The sequence below is a fragment of the Muntiacus reevesi genome, chromosome 8, assembly GCF_963930625.1.
Source record: "Muntiacus reevesi chromosome 8, mMunRee1.1, whole genome shotgun sequence".
Lineage (NCBI taxonomy): Eukaryota > Metazoa > Chordata > Mammalia > Artiodactyla > Cervidae > Muntiacus > Muntiacus reevesi.
The window spans coordinates 10621359-10636785 of record NC_089256.1 but is presented as its reverse complement, the minus strand read 5'-3'; the positions used below and the strand labels follow the sequence as shown (position 1 = coordinate 10636785).

At 35.8% G+C, this 15427-nt stretch overlaps 1 protein-coding gene across 1 annotated transcript in view; it reads right to left on the bottom strand.

Moving 5' to 3' along the window:
• PIK3CB (phosphatidylinositol-4,5-bisphosphate 3-kinase catalytic subunit beta) overlaps positions 1-15427 on the bottom strand; it is a 187454-nt gene that overhangs the window by 18154 nt on the left and 153873 nt on the right. Inside the window, exons 17-19 of the mRNA XM_065942782.1 lie at positions 9573-9751; positions 8655-8764; positions 7604-7682 (exon numbers count right to left, since the gene is read on the bottom strand). Coding sequence (XP_065798854.1) covers positions 7604-7682; positions 8655-8764; positions 9573-9751 — 368 coding nt within the window. The remainder of the gene's footprint in view (positions 1-7603; positions 7683-8654; positions 8765-9572; positions 9752-15427) is intronic.

The window sequence follows — 15427 nt, the reverse complement described above, 5'->3', positions numbered from 1 at the left end:
TGTAAACTACATGACATTACACATGTGAAGAACCTAATACAATACCTTGTTCAGTCAATAAATATCAACTGTTTTAAGTTTTTAATAAATTAAACCTAAAAAGAAATAAAGAAATACTCCTAATCTTGCAGGGATAAAGTCAACCACAAGTGTAACTGTTGCTAGCAACCTTATGGACAAAGTTGCTGTAGATACTAAAACACATAAAAAATAATAAAGTAAAAAAGCTTTTTAAAAGTTACAATTACCTCCAACTAATAAAAAAAAATTTTTTTTAAAAGTTACAATAAATAAAGAAAGAAAAGGAGACTTCTACATTCCAGATATATAGATTATTCATAGGAGTGGCTCAGGAAGTTACTGACTTGGCTGACATTTTAATGTGCACGAGAAAAGAGACATGGCATTGAGTCCATGAAAGGCAGGATCTGGACTTGAAATCCTACACAAAGCTGGGGCTATAAAAGGGCTGTCAAACGTATGAAGAGAACTAGAAAACGTCTGCTCACTGATGACAGGATATGCCATGAGAGTTTGCCTTAGGTCTACCCTGGGCCCGGGGTGGGCAATAAAAAAGGAGAGACTCATGAAAGTGCAAAAAACTCAAGCCTTCCTATATATCCTTATGAGACTCAAATATAATATGAAGTATGAGAGCCTGAAGGCAAACAATTAACATAAAAACTGGTTGCTCATGCATAAAGATCTTAGGCAAAAGCACAAACTAAACCAAAACTCATTTTGGGAGGAACTTTCACAGCCTAGGGAGCAAAGGACCCTCACAGAAAACACAATATTCACCAATAATGAATTCAAAACTATTATTGACTACACAAGGAAATGAGTAAGATTAAGCATATAAATGAAAAGGTGATACCCTAAGAGAGAACAAACAGTATGAAAGAGATGCTAAGATGATAAAGACATGAAAAGGAATACAAAGTATAAAAAGAAAAAAGTACAGTATGAACAGGAGAAGAGGTATACAAAAATCAAATCAAATACAACCCCTAAATAAATGGTTATCAAAACAAACACACTACACTGATACACAAGAGATTAGACAATACTGAAGAGATAATTAATGAACTGGAAGACAGAATAAAAGAAACTACAAAAAAGATAAAAAGGAGAGAAATAGCAAAGATATTAAGAAGACATGTAGGACAGAAAAGGAAAAGCCAAAATGTAACTATTAAAGTTTCAAGAGATTATGAAGAAAATGGCAATGTTGAAAAATATGGATTCATTCTGCAGAAACTAAAAGATGTGATTTTCTTAAAAAGATACAGTGAAAACGGGCAAGTAAAACTAAATCAAAAGAAATCCAAACACAGACAAATTATAGTAAAACTGTAGAAACAAAAGGCAAAGAAAAATTTTTTTCTGCAATGGGAATGAAAAAAAGACAGCTTATTTAGATTGACAGCAGACTTCAGAAAATGACAACGGAGGTCAGGATACTATGGCATAACATCTTCAAGATTTCTAAAGAAAGTAGCTGTCAATCTGTATTTTCAAATTCTATAACCAGGTAATATAAGCAAAACCAGGAAGTTAAGGACCTTTGAAAATCCCCTCTTCTATAAGAACAACAAGAAACACTGGCAAAAAATTGTCAAGAATCAACTTTTTCAGTAATTTGGAAATAAAAAAATGCTTTGCACTGATCTGGGGAGTATTTCTTGAAGAAAATGGCCGAATCTCAGTTGTGTGTTTTACTGTTACTTATTCTAATCCCATCTACTTCCCACTTCTTCAGTAGACATGGCAACAAATCTCCCATAATCACCGCGATTACAGCAACCTGGTAGCCTCTAGAGGGGAGAAAAAAGGGGTTGGAGCACCTTCAAAGCCTCATTTCTACATAACTGTTATTCTTTGAACTCTCTTGCAATTTCCAAGAAGATCCCACTAACAATTCTGTTTCTTTGATCTGACTGAGACCTTGCCTACTGTGAACTGCCTTTTAGCTAAGGGTGTTTCTCAAAAATAACCGGGAATAAGGTGTTTAACACTGAGGCTGTCTTAAGGGTAAATAATAGCTGGGTCAAACAATAAAGAAAAACTTTGACAAAAAACTTAAAGGAAAAACTGTGGAATGACATGTTCATAAAGGATATGAAAGACTACAACACATCCAAAGGAATCTAGAAGCTGCATGGTTGTATGCATTTCTGGGGTTGTGCAAAGGGATAGAAAAGAATTGAGAAGGCCCTAGCACTCACTTCTTACTAACTTTGAGGCTTACACAAATTAGGGGTCACAGGTCTAAATTACCTGGCTGACTTCTCAAGGTATTTCTCAACATGCACAAAGAAACCTCAGCAAAGACTGGAAGACTTAAGAATTCCAGGTATTTAAGGAAATCTGTGGTTAATCATTAGCTGACCAATAAACTAACCAAGCAGAGAAATCAGTGACCATGCATGACAAAGAACACAAACTTTACAAAATTAGTTCAGAAGTCATGATATAAACAAACAACAATAACAAAAAAATCCAGAACAAGGGAGAGAAACTGATTTTCAAGGTTCACAAGATTAAAATCCTATATTAAGTATGTTCAAAGAAATAAAAGGAGCCATGTCTAAGAACAAAAGAGAAGTATAAGAATGATGAATCGAATTTTGTTAGTGATCCAGTGGTTAACAATCCACCTGCCAATGCAAAGGACATGGGTTCAATCCCTGGTCTGGGAAGATTCCACATGCCATAGGCCAACTAAGCCCAGGTACCTTGGCTTTAGAGCCCTACTGAAGGTCGTGTACCCTGAAGCCCATGCTCCACAGTGAGAAACCACCACAATGAGAAGCCCATGCGTCACAACTGGAGAGTGGCTCACACTCGCCACACCTGGAGAAAGCCCACATGCAGCAACTAAGACTTAGCACAGCCAAAAATAAATTTAAAACTTAGGGGGAAAATATGATGAATCACCAGAGTCTATATTTAAACAGACAGAAATTATTTAAATGAACCAAATACCATGACATTTTCCAAAGGACAAGAATAATCCTAAATTTTATCACATACCTAGATTTCAGAATGTGCTACAATAATCAAAACAACATGAACCAGCACGAAAACTGACACATAAATCAATGGTACAGAACAGAGAGTCCAAAAGTAAACTCATTCAATGGATCAACAACGCGTCTAGGACAAGGGAAGCAAAACTATACAACTGAGAAAAAGACAGTCCCATCAGTAAGTGTCACTGGGAAAACTGGATGGTTACATATAAAGAATGAAAACAATATCTTCTAACATCATATACAAAAATAAACTCAAAATGGATTAAAGACCTGAAACCACAGAACTCCTACAAGGGAATCATAGGCAGACAATTCCCAATTTCAAAGCTTACTACAAATTAATCAAGACTATGCATAGAAATAAGATATATAGATCAATGAAATAGAATTTAGATTCTAGGAAAATTCCCTCACATTTATAGTCAATTCATGTTTGACACAAGTGCCAAGATAATTCAATGAAGAAAGAACAATCTTTTCAACAATGGTGCTGCGACAACTAGATACCAACACACACACAAAAACAAAACTGGACTCCTACCACGTACCATACAAAAAAATTAACTAAAAGTGGATTAATGACCTCCTAGGTAAGTGTTAAACTAAAATTTTCAGAAGAAAGCATAGGTGTAAATTTTCATGACAATGGATTAGATAATGGTTTCTCAGACCTGACACCAAAAACACAAGAAGCTAAAGAAAAAAATAGATAAACTGAACTGCATCAAAGTAAATATTTTGTGCATCTAAGGACACTATCATGAAAGTGAACAAACCCACAGAATGGGAGAAAATATTTGCCAATAATGTATTCACTAGCAGTCTAGTATCCAAAATATATAAGGAACTCATAACTCAAAAGACAAATATAATAACTCAATTCAACAATGAGAACAAAACTTGAAGAGGTATTTCTCCAAATAAGATATACAAACGACTGACAAGCACATGAAAATCTGGCCAAAATTATTAGTCATTAGGAAAATGCAAATTAAAATCACAATTAGAAAATTAACAAAATTGCAAGCTAGAAACTCACAAATACCAATTATAAGGGCAGGTTTTAAAATAACTCTGAAGTGACAAACAAGTAAAACTTTAATAAGAATAGAGATCTGGGCATAATCAACAAATTTGATATAACAGACCAGTTTATGATCTTACAGTTAATAACTACAGCATCTGAAATATTTTCAATCAATGAATATCACACTCAATGTGATAGAAAAACTGGGCATATGGTAATGCATAAATAATCTTAAGAAATATGACATTGATCTTACATAGACCACAAAATCTGACAATAGTCAGGTACAATAAAATTAAGACATCACAGAGACACCAACAACAAAAAAGTTCAAAGTAATTTGGGAGTCCAAATAATTTAAACTAGTTCAGGACTTGAAGAAATAAAAATGGAAATAATAAAACATTTAGAAGTAAATTCTATATAGTGTGATGTATTATAAAAAAGCACAAACAAGTACATTTTAAAACTTAGGTGAAAAAATTGATGGGAAAACAGTTAAGACAGTTAGAAGAAATATATGTACGGTTTCAAAAAACAGAAATTAATGTCCCTCTAGCTCAAATGGTAAAGAATCTGCTCGCGATGCAGGAGACCAGGGTTCGATCCCTGGGTCAGGAAGATCCTCTGGAGAAGGGAATGGCAATCCACTCCAGTATTCTTGCCTGGAGAATTCCATGGACAGAGAAGCCTGGCAGACTGAAGTCCATGAGGTCACAAAGAGTCGTACATGACTGAGCGACTAACACATACACATACAATGTATTGTTTCAAAAAATCTGAAACAGAATTAACACAAGTAAAAGGAAGGAAACTATAAAGATGAAATCAATGATACAAAAAAAAAAAAAGAAATCAATGATACAAACAAATATAAGAAGCCCATTCTTTAAAAATACTAAGATGCAAACTTCTAAGACTAATCTAGAAAAGACTAATATGGAAAAAATACTGCATACAAAAAAATTTTACAAATGTAGAAGGAGAAAAAAACATAGCAGAAGTTGTAAAATTACAAGAAGATATTAGAAATAGTATGGTAATAAATTAAAAAACAATGAAGAAATAGAACATTTTTAGCCTCAAAAGGGACTCAAGAAGAGTAGTCAAAAAAACCTAAATCCCAAAGAAGTCAACACTAGAACTAAACTTTTGGAGAGACAGAAAAGAAGTCAAGTTTAAAATTCAGAAAACAAAAGACAGCATCTTTAAGATAACTATACAGAGAAGGATTTTTAAAAAATAATACAAAAAGCATAAACCTTAAAGTAACCTAGGTAATTCACAGCAGAGAGAAAACACAATAATTATAAACACTGAAAAATTATTCAACCAAAGAAATGGCAGTTAAAAGTCTAGGAGACACCATGTGATGTCCACTAGATTTGCAAAAAACTAACAAGTCTGGCAAGGAGGTATTTCTGGGGAGAAACATGACACTGGTATAAACATTCTGGAAGCCACATGGGCAACAGTGGTAAGGCTGAAGGTGTACGTGCTTTATGACCCAGCAACTCCACTTCTGGCTATATAAACTAAAGAACTCTTCCAAATGTAAGTAAAGAGAAGTGTACAAACTTTAGGTTCAAATGAACACAAATAGCTACTAATAGGGGAATGGATAAATTTTTGCATTTACTCAAAACATTAATACAGAAGTGAAAATAACAAATTAGAACTCTACATATTAAACTTGGTAAATCTCAAAACATGTAATAAAAGTAAACTGCAAAAAATTACATGTGATACAAGAGTTATTTATTGGAAGTTCAAAACATTCAATGGATATATAATATATAGTTAGACACAAACATACATGTATTACAGTTTAGAATGGTAAATCCTGAGTTGTGAGAGAGGAGAAGATCATAAAAATGCATCAATTTTATCTGCATATTTAATTCCTCTTTTAAAAAAGTAAACATGAAAACATGTTAACATCTGTCATTAAACTATTAAATGGTTACACAAATCTGGGCTTAAGAGCACAAAAATATTGTCAATTATCATCTATATTTCATGTTTAAAATATCTCACAGTTTAAAAAAGCGAAGAATTAAGTAAAAGATGAAGTTATTAATAACTAGCATGGAAAAATCTTTTTAACTGCATGGTCCTATATCATGAAATATGGTTAATGTTTTTCCCTCCTTAAAAGGAGTACACTGTAGAAAACTAGAGAACCAGGTGTGCCAAGGGCAGAGGGGAGTGTATCATCTTTAAACCTACGACCCATAAGTAATGTCTATTATACCATTTTAGTTTCTGTAAACATTTTTAAATATGTGTCATTTTTCAGGAAGTTTTTCAAAAGGTTGAAATCATTCTATTAAAGTATTTTTTGCATCTGTTGAAATCATTCTATTAAAATATTTTTTGCATCTCACTTGTTTCATTTGATGTTTGAAGAAAGTACTTTCCCCAAACTGGTAGCAATTTTCTATAAACAATACTTTTAAATACCTGAGATGTTCCGTCATATGTGAAAGCTCATTTTTTAAACCATTATACTATTGAGCAAACGGTGAAAAGGGTGGCCCACTTTTTTTTTTTACTATAAATAAAGCAAGAATGAGTACCTTTGTGCATGAATCTCTTTTCACATTTTTAATTTTAAATTAAATTATGGAAATATTGGATATAGAGTATAAATAAGTGATAGAGAGGTTTATATTAATTTACAATGGCATATGGCAATATTTTTGTTTCTGTTACTGCAACAGTGCTTCAGACTGTATTTCATTTAACAAAATTTTTGGTAAGAAATCAATGGTATCTAATTGTTCTTTCAACTTGAACTTCTACCTTAGAACTAATGATATTTGCATAATTATTAGCTTATTTATTTTATAACTTGAACGGCCTTTTCACATCCTCTCCCTTTTATTTATTTTTATGAACTCTTTTAATATTTAGAATTATTATCCCCCTGTCCTGTTCATTATGAATATAACACCTGGGGTGAGGTCTGACTTTGGTTTGTTGACACTTGAACCTTGTAGTTTTATATAATTAAACATATCAACAGTGTTTGCAATTATCTGCTCTTTATCATAAAAGATTTATAATAATTGAACTTTAAAAATCCATTATGTTTCCTTTTTCTTTATCATCATAAACCTGTTCTGCTCACTGTTTACCCCTCACAATGGTGGCAAGCAAAAAATCCTGAAAGTCCACCTAAAGACTTCCCTTTCAGGAAGGTTAGAAGAATCAGGGTTACTAGGCTGAAAAAGAAGAGGTGCAGGCCCTTCTCTGGCTTATCACTCTCGCAACCACCAGTGCATCTTTCCTGAGACCACCTCCAAAACCGCAGATTGGGATGTGACTCTTGCTGTCACAAGTGTAGTTTTACACTTGATGAGGTTTCAGTAAGATAATGTATTGAGGAATTGTTGTAAACTATAAAGAATTATATGGATATGACTATGAACAACAACCAATAATAATATCAGGAAGAAATCAACAAGAAGTTTTTGAAACTTTGTCATGGAAGGAATACAACATGAGATAAAAAGAAATTCACTAGAAATCTTACCGAAGGTCCAGACCAGCTTCTTTCCAGAGTAAATCCATCAAGCGCAGCATTTGGAGTGTCAACATATCCTGCCGTAAATCTAAGGGGGAAAAGCCCTTATATAAGTGCTTTATACTTTATGCTTAATAACATTAACTTAAGATTAACTAATTCAGCTAGAATTAACTGGTTGGAAAAAAACACTGGAAAATAACTGTTCTGTTAATTTTTTCCCAGAATTTTAAATTTCTTTAAAAAACAGTTGCAAGCACATACAGTTAGGTTCACTTAATTCCATTTAACAGACCCAACACAGAGAAGATATAATGTTCATGGACAGGAAGAACCTGAAGAGCATGATTTGCCTGCAATCACAAAACTAATGAATGGTGGCAATCATGACTACCTTCTGGTTGGTGTGATTACTTCAGAGGCATTTCTTTTATAAGATATGGGTAAAATGTTTTAATTAAAATATAAAACTATGGCAGCATTATCAAAAATTGCTATCATTGAGGGTGAAACAGATCACCAGCCCAGGTTGGAGGCATGAGACAAGTGCTCGGGGCTGGTGCACTGGGAAGACCCGGAGGGATCGGGTAGAGAGGGAGGTGGGAGCAGGGATCAGGATGGGGAATACATGTAAATCCATGGCTGATTCATGTCAATGTATGACAAAAACCACTACAATAATGTAAAGTAATTAGCCTCCAACTAATAAAAATAAATGAAAAAAAAAATTGCTATCATTGAAACAAAGCTATGAACATACTGAAAATATTCTCTTATACTTGATAAGCTTTTAATCAAAGGAATACACAGCATTGTGTTTTGTAGGGGAAAGGGAAGGTTTATTAGAACAATGCATGTAAGTAAGCTATACAAATCACTTTCTAAAAGGAGAAAAAAAGGGGGTTTATGATAGGTCAAATTCAACTTAACGACCATTAACAGCTACCGATTGGCTACCATGTGTTTGTTCTACATTTTCACATCACCTTTCAGAGAAAGCAAACAGACAAAAAATGAAAATTACTAAGGAATTTGGCACTGTAAAGAACTCAATACATACCATCACCATTTTTAAAAATCACTCCAACTGAATCCTCACCAAACACCTTGTTGTTGTACACAAGCCACAAAGGTTTCATTTTGGAATCCATGTATTTACACTTCTCAACACTGAAAGGAAGAAAGGGAAAAATTAGCCCACTTCAATTAAAACATATAGCAAGAGTGTAATGTTGCCATGATATAGTAGGCCTGGGAAAACCCCTCACCTGTTCCCTTCAGGTCTACAGAAGACAGAACTAGAACATTTCCTCTTAGCAGAAAAGCAACTTTGACACTAGCCTTGGTCAGCATGCAGTGATGACAAATGAGCTGAACTGAAAATCCAGATTTGCCCTTCTCACCACTATATTTAAAGCTCCTCCTTTTCTTTCCTTATTCTTCTTTAACTTCTGTTATCATACATGGACAATAACAATCAGAATATAACACTGGATTGTGAGTTCATTCGTGACTTCCTAAAGAAGGATCAACTTTGAATCCTGATATACTGAACATAATTATTACTTTCCCATTGTTACTTTTGCAGGAAAAGTAAAAATAAGAAATCATTTGCTAAGTTCATTCAAAAATTTCATTTTGAAGGAAAATTAATTAGTAAAAAATCTATGATGGCTGCCAACATTTTGCTTACATAAGACTTTCAACTCTAAGAAACCAGTAATATAGAAAACAAATTTAATTACATACAACTGAAAGGAAATTAATTTCCACTAAGCCCACTGGTAAATTTAGCTAGAAGGCAAACATCCTATTAACATGAGAATAACTTTAGAGAACTTTTAAGAGTTTCCTTCTTTAATTATATTCCAATTACCAACAGCTGTCTTCACTGCTGCCCTAAGCAATCACTCAAAAATCCCTCCTGCAGTGCTATTTAAAGGGAAGTTCACCAAGCATAGTACAGAAGGTCACTTACTAGAGTTCTGAGAGGATAACACATGGGTTCAGAGGTGACTGCAGATCAGAGAGCGCTTCACGGTAAGCATTCTGTTTTAAACAAGTGTGCATCGCTTCTTTCCCTTTGGCTCTATTTAGCTTCATTGCATTCAGTTTGATTAAACTATTTAAAGTTTTTAGTTTATTGAGAGCTTCAACCTGAAAAATAAGTTTCCACACCACCAAAATTCATTTCTGTTAAAAATAATATCACGTGGTACTATTAATCAATAACCATTTCCCTATTAACTCTCCTCCCTGCAACATATAGGCAGCGTAATCAGCTAAAGTAAAAATAGTACTCTGTTTATGACAAATATATTATATACAAGGAAATAAATTTATTGTGAACACTTGTTACTTAAAGTATAATTTTTCAAATGTTCACAAATCCTTTTCTTAAAATCTTATAAATTAGAGAAAAGTAGAGACCTAGATTGCAGATAAGAAGATAAGTATGAAACTTTACTCAGAACTCTGTAACTGAGTTCAAATAGAATTTGAAACACAATAAATCTGAACCACACTCTAACTTGGCGACTCAACCATACGAAAGGAAAATCTGTATTTTCAAGTAATCCTGGGATTGACATTACTATCTTTGTCATCACTCTTGTTTAACATTTTCTCAGTATAATCTCTTTCCACTAAGGGTATGATGTAAATGACTGTACAATAAAATAAATACGAATACAGACAATAGCTGTTCTTCAAGTCTAAATTACTGCTCTTTACAATGAGGTGAACTCTAGCTATCAAAACTTGAAACTAAAAGTTGCTCAGACGTGTCCAACTCTTTTTGCAACCTGAAGGACTATACAGTCCCGGAAATCTCCAGGCCTGAATACTGGAGTGGATAGCCTTTGCCTTCTCCTTGTGATCTTCCCAACCCAGGGATCGAACCCAGGTCTCCCGCATTTCAGGCTGATTCTTTACCAGTTGAACCACAAGGGAAGTGCAACAATACTGGAGTTGGGTAGCCTTTCCCTTCTCCAGGGGATCTTCCCAACCCAGGAATCCAACTGGGTCGAATCTCCTGCATTGCAGGCGGATTCTTTGCCAGCAGAGGTACAAGGGAAGCCTCTATCAAAAGTTATGCAAATAAAAAAAACTTACACAAGTAGTACAAGGGGTATCAACTATAGCCAACTGAATCAAATCATGTGTTTAAAAGTCAATCTTATTTTTACTAACTTAAGGACTGTCCAGCTCATATTAGTCAAATTCTTGAAGACCTAGCCTTGACCAGCCATATAACATAGAAAGGAATATTTCATTTTATTATTATGTAATTAAAACGAAATAACAATTGAGAAACATTAAATACATACATCAGCAGATAACCTGCATATAACAAGCATATAGAATATGTATGCAACACAACATGATCACTACGGTTTGCATTTCCATGAAGAGATTTATTTTACACCATGTTTTCACTTCTGAATTTTGCTTCTATACAAAGAAACCACCAAGACTCTACAGGGATGTGAATTCAACATGCAGTTTCTACAGACAGGCTGAGGGCTTGCTCACAGGAAACTGGAAAGGTTCTATGTAGTTGGAAGATAAAATGAAGATTGCTGAAGCTTGCCAAGTTAGCCATCTGTCAAAACCACAGACAGCCCATTTCTCAACAATTTCAGGAGCTGTATAAACACTTGTGAAAAGGGAACTAGCTGAAAAGTGGACTATGCAAATAAGAACTTTTTGAAGTATTTCATATTTGAATTTCTTCCATATGTATATAGTTGCAAATTTTCAGGGCCTATCCATAATTATGTTGATATCCATTTCCTGGAACAATGTTCTGAATACTCACACGGCCATTAACCAAATCTTTTAAGTGTTTCAACACCTTGTCACACTGTAAGTTTACAGTGTAACAAGAATTGCCATGTAAAGGGTAAGCTCTTCCCCTGACTGTTCATTAGTCAAGAAAGAGTAAGAATAATGTGATCTGACACATATCTTATTTTTGCTGTTATAAAAGTCAAACTGGGGTTCTCAGAGAAACAAGAAAATGCTCAGGATAGTTTGATCACAGGAATGAGTCCAAAGAAGTAGGGACTTTATCAAGGTGCGGGGGATGGTGGTATCTTAATTGACTTTCTTGAAAGTTGAATTTTATTATTCATGCAATGAAAATTACTGCAGGGATTTTAAAAAAGGCAATTATTGCTGTTTAGTCGCTAAGTCGTGGTCAACTCTTTAGTAACCCTATGGACTGGAGCGTGCCAGATTCTTCTATCCATAGGAATTCCCAGGCAACAATACTGGAATGGGTTGCCATTTCCTTCTCTAGGGGATATTCTGCACACAGGGATTGAACCTGTATCTCCTGCACTGACAGGTGGATTCTTTATCTCTGAGCCAGCAGGGAAGCCCTGAACAGAAGGTTAGGAGTGGGGAAACAAATGGCATTTAAGTGAGAGAAGTTAGAAAAGCTAAAAAGGGAGGCGAGTCTTTGGCACAAGAAAAACACAATGTAGTAACAACAAACATAGTCTGGGAGAGCATATTTAATACTACAAAAATGTCAGTTATGTGAGTTGAATATACTACTTTCAGTTTACATCAGCTAGATGAAACGTGAACTGCAAGGAGACCCAACCTGTCCATCCTAAAGGAAATCAGTCTTGAGTATTCACTGGAAGGACTGATGTTGAAACTGAAACTTCAATACTTTGGCCACCTGATGCGATGAGGTGACTAATTTGAAAAGACCCTGATGCTGGCAAAGATTGCAGGAGGAGAAGGGAACGACAGAGGATAAAATGGTTGGATGGCATCACCGACTCAATGCACATGAGTTTGAGAAAACTTTGGGAGTTGGTGATGGACAGGGAGGACTAGCGTGCTGAGGTTCATGGGGTCGCAAAGAGTTGGACACAACTGAGCGCCTGAACTGAACTGAGATGAAACTACCCTGTTAATACTTACAGCTTACATACTGTAATAATTACAATCACATACAGCTAGTGGTCTAAATATATACCATAGCATTAATAAACACCAATTGGACATGGAACAACAGACTGGTTCCAAATAGGAAAAGGAGTACATCAAGGTTGTACACTGTCACCCTGTTTATTTAACTTATATGTAGAGTACATCATGAGAAACGCTGGGCTGGAAGAAGCACAAGCTGGAATCAAGATTGCTGGGAGAAATATCAATAACCTCAGATATGCAGATGACACCACCCTTACGGCAGAAGGTGAAGAGGAACTAAAAAGCCTCTTGATGAAAGAGAAAGAGGAGAGTGAAAAAGTTGGCTTAAAGCTCAACATTCAGAAAACTAAGATCATGGTATCTGATCCCATCACATCATGGGAAATAGATGGGGAAACAGTAGAAACAGTGTCAGACTTTATTTTGTTGGGTTCCAAAATCACTGCAAATGGTGACTGCAGCCATGAAATTAAAAGACGTTTGCTCCTTGGAAGGAAAGTTATGACCAACCTAGATAGCACATTAAAAAGCAAAGATATTATGTTGACAACAAAGGTCAATCTACTCAAGGCTATGGTTTTTCCAGTGGTCAAGTATGGATGTGAGAGTTGGACTGTGAAGAAAGCTGAGCACTGAAAAATTGATACTTTTGAACTGTGGTGTTGGAGAAGACGCTTGAGAGTCCCTTGGACTGCAAGGAGTTCCAACCTGTCATCCTGAAGGAGATTAGTTCTGGGTGTTCACTGGAAGGACTGATGCTGAAGCTGAAACTCCAATACTTTCGCCACCTCATACAAAGAGTTGAGTCATTGGAAATGACCCTGATGCTGGGAGGTATTGGGGGCAGGAGGAGAAGGTGACGAAAGAGGAGGAGATTGTGGGATGGCATCACCGACTCGATGGACATGAGTTTGAGTAAACTCCAGGAGTTGGTGATGGACAGCGAGGCCTGGAGTGCTGTGATTCACGGGGTCACAAAGAGTCAGACACGACTGAGCGACGGAACTGAACTGAGATGAAACTACCCTCCTAATACTTACAGCTTACATACTGTAATAATTACAATCATATACAGCTAATGGTCTAAATTTATACCATAGCATTAATAAACACCTAAGTGGTAAACCTTCAGGACTCATTTTTCTAACATGTACTCATATATGTAGAAAAACTGAGAAGTTGATAAATCCCATGATACTTTCTTCAACATCAAATGATGCCTGAGAACTCTACAGTACCTAGCAGACTGAAACTGACTTTCCACTGGCTTCCCCAAAGAGACTGTGGCCTTTGTCCACAGTAACTGCACACTGGGGGAAAGGAAATAATCAGGCTTTTCAGGGATTTTTGGACACTATCTCTAAAATGACACTAATGCAAAGTGACTCAAAATGTCACTGACAATCACCAAACTAAGTGGGGGCAAGCTAACAAGGGAGTTTTAGCACAGATCTTTCTTCAAACTAAGTGGGGGCAAGCTAACAAGAGAGTTTTAGCACAGATCTTTCTTCAAAGGGCAGTTGCTCCAAATCCATCTTCTGGTAATTTCTGTAGTTCCGGAATGTATAACTGAAACAGAAGCTGGCAGAACTCCCATGTTGGTTCCCTGATCTCTGGAGTGAGGGCTACTATGGTCAGAAAGGCCAGGTGGAAGTTATTACAACTGTTTCGACCTGAGGAAATAGTAAATACATTCCTGGAGTAACTGTACAGATTAGTGTTATCATCAAGGACTTGAAAGATGCAAGGTGGTGATTCCCATCACATCCTCATTCATCTTGCCTATTTGGCCTATGCAAAAGATAGATGACTCTTAGAGAATAACAGGGGATTGTTAGAGCTTTAACTAGGTGGTATATACCAGATGCAGTTTCACTGCATAAATAAGTAAGTTATCTCCTGGTATCTGATATGTAACTACTGATTAGACAAATGCTTTATTTTCCATGTGTGTCAATAAGGACCACCATAAGCAATCTGCTTAAGTTAGCAATGCCAACAATACACTCCTATTGCCCTAACTCAGGAGTATATTAATTCTCCAGCTCTATGTCATAGTTCATTTGAAGGAATCCTGATTGACTTTCCCTTCAATAAGATATCATACTGGTCCCTTACAGTGATAACATTATGCTGACGGAACCCAGTGAATAAAAAGCAGCAACTTCTTTGGACTTAAGATACGTATTTCAGAAAGTGGGAAATAAATCCAACAAAAAATTTTAGGCCTTCAAACTCACTGAAATTTCTAGAGCTCAAGGAGTGTGGAGCATGTCAAGATGTCCCTTCTAAGGCAAAAAATAATTTGGTGCTCAGGACCCTCTTCACAAGCAAAATAAGGCACAACATAGTGAGCCTCTTTGAATTTTGGAGGCAACATATTCTTCTTGTACCTTGGCCGATGTGCAACTAAAAAGGTGCTGGTTTTGAATGAACAAGAGAACAAGAGAAGGCTCTGCAGCAGGCCCAAATTGCCATACAAGTTGTAGCCACATGATCCAACAGACCTAATGGGGCTTGAACTGTATTTGGCAGGCTCCTAGAGCTGAATCGTAGCACAAGTCCTTAGGATTTGGCAGAGAAACAAAAAATCTACCATCCCCTGCTGATATCTACTCTCTTTTTGAGACAGAGCTCTTCGAGTTTGCTTCTAGGTTTTAGTAGAGAGTGAATGTAATCATGCAACCTGAGCTGCCTGTCAACAACCAGGTTTTAGCTAACCCACCACACATGACGATGAATGAGCACAGCAAGACTTCCCGATCAAGTGAAAGCAGTTATATAAGAGATTGTGCCCAGTCTGGCCCTGATGGCTCAAGTTACATAAAGGAGTAGACCAAATGTCCATGATTTCCCACTCCTGTTTCACTATCTTCTTTC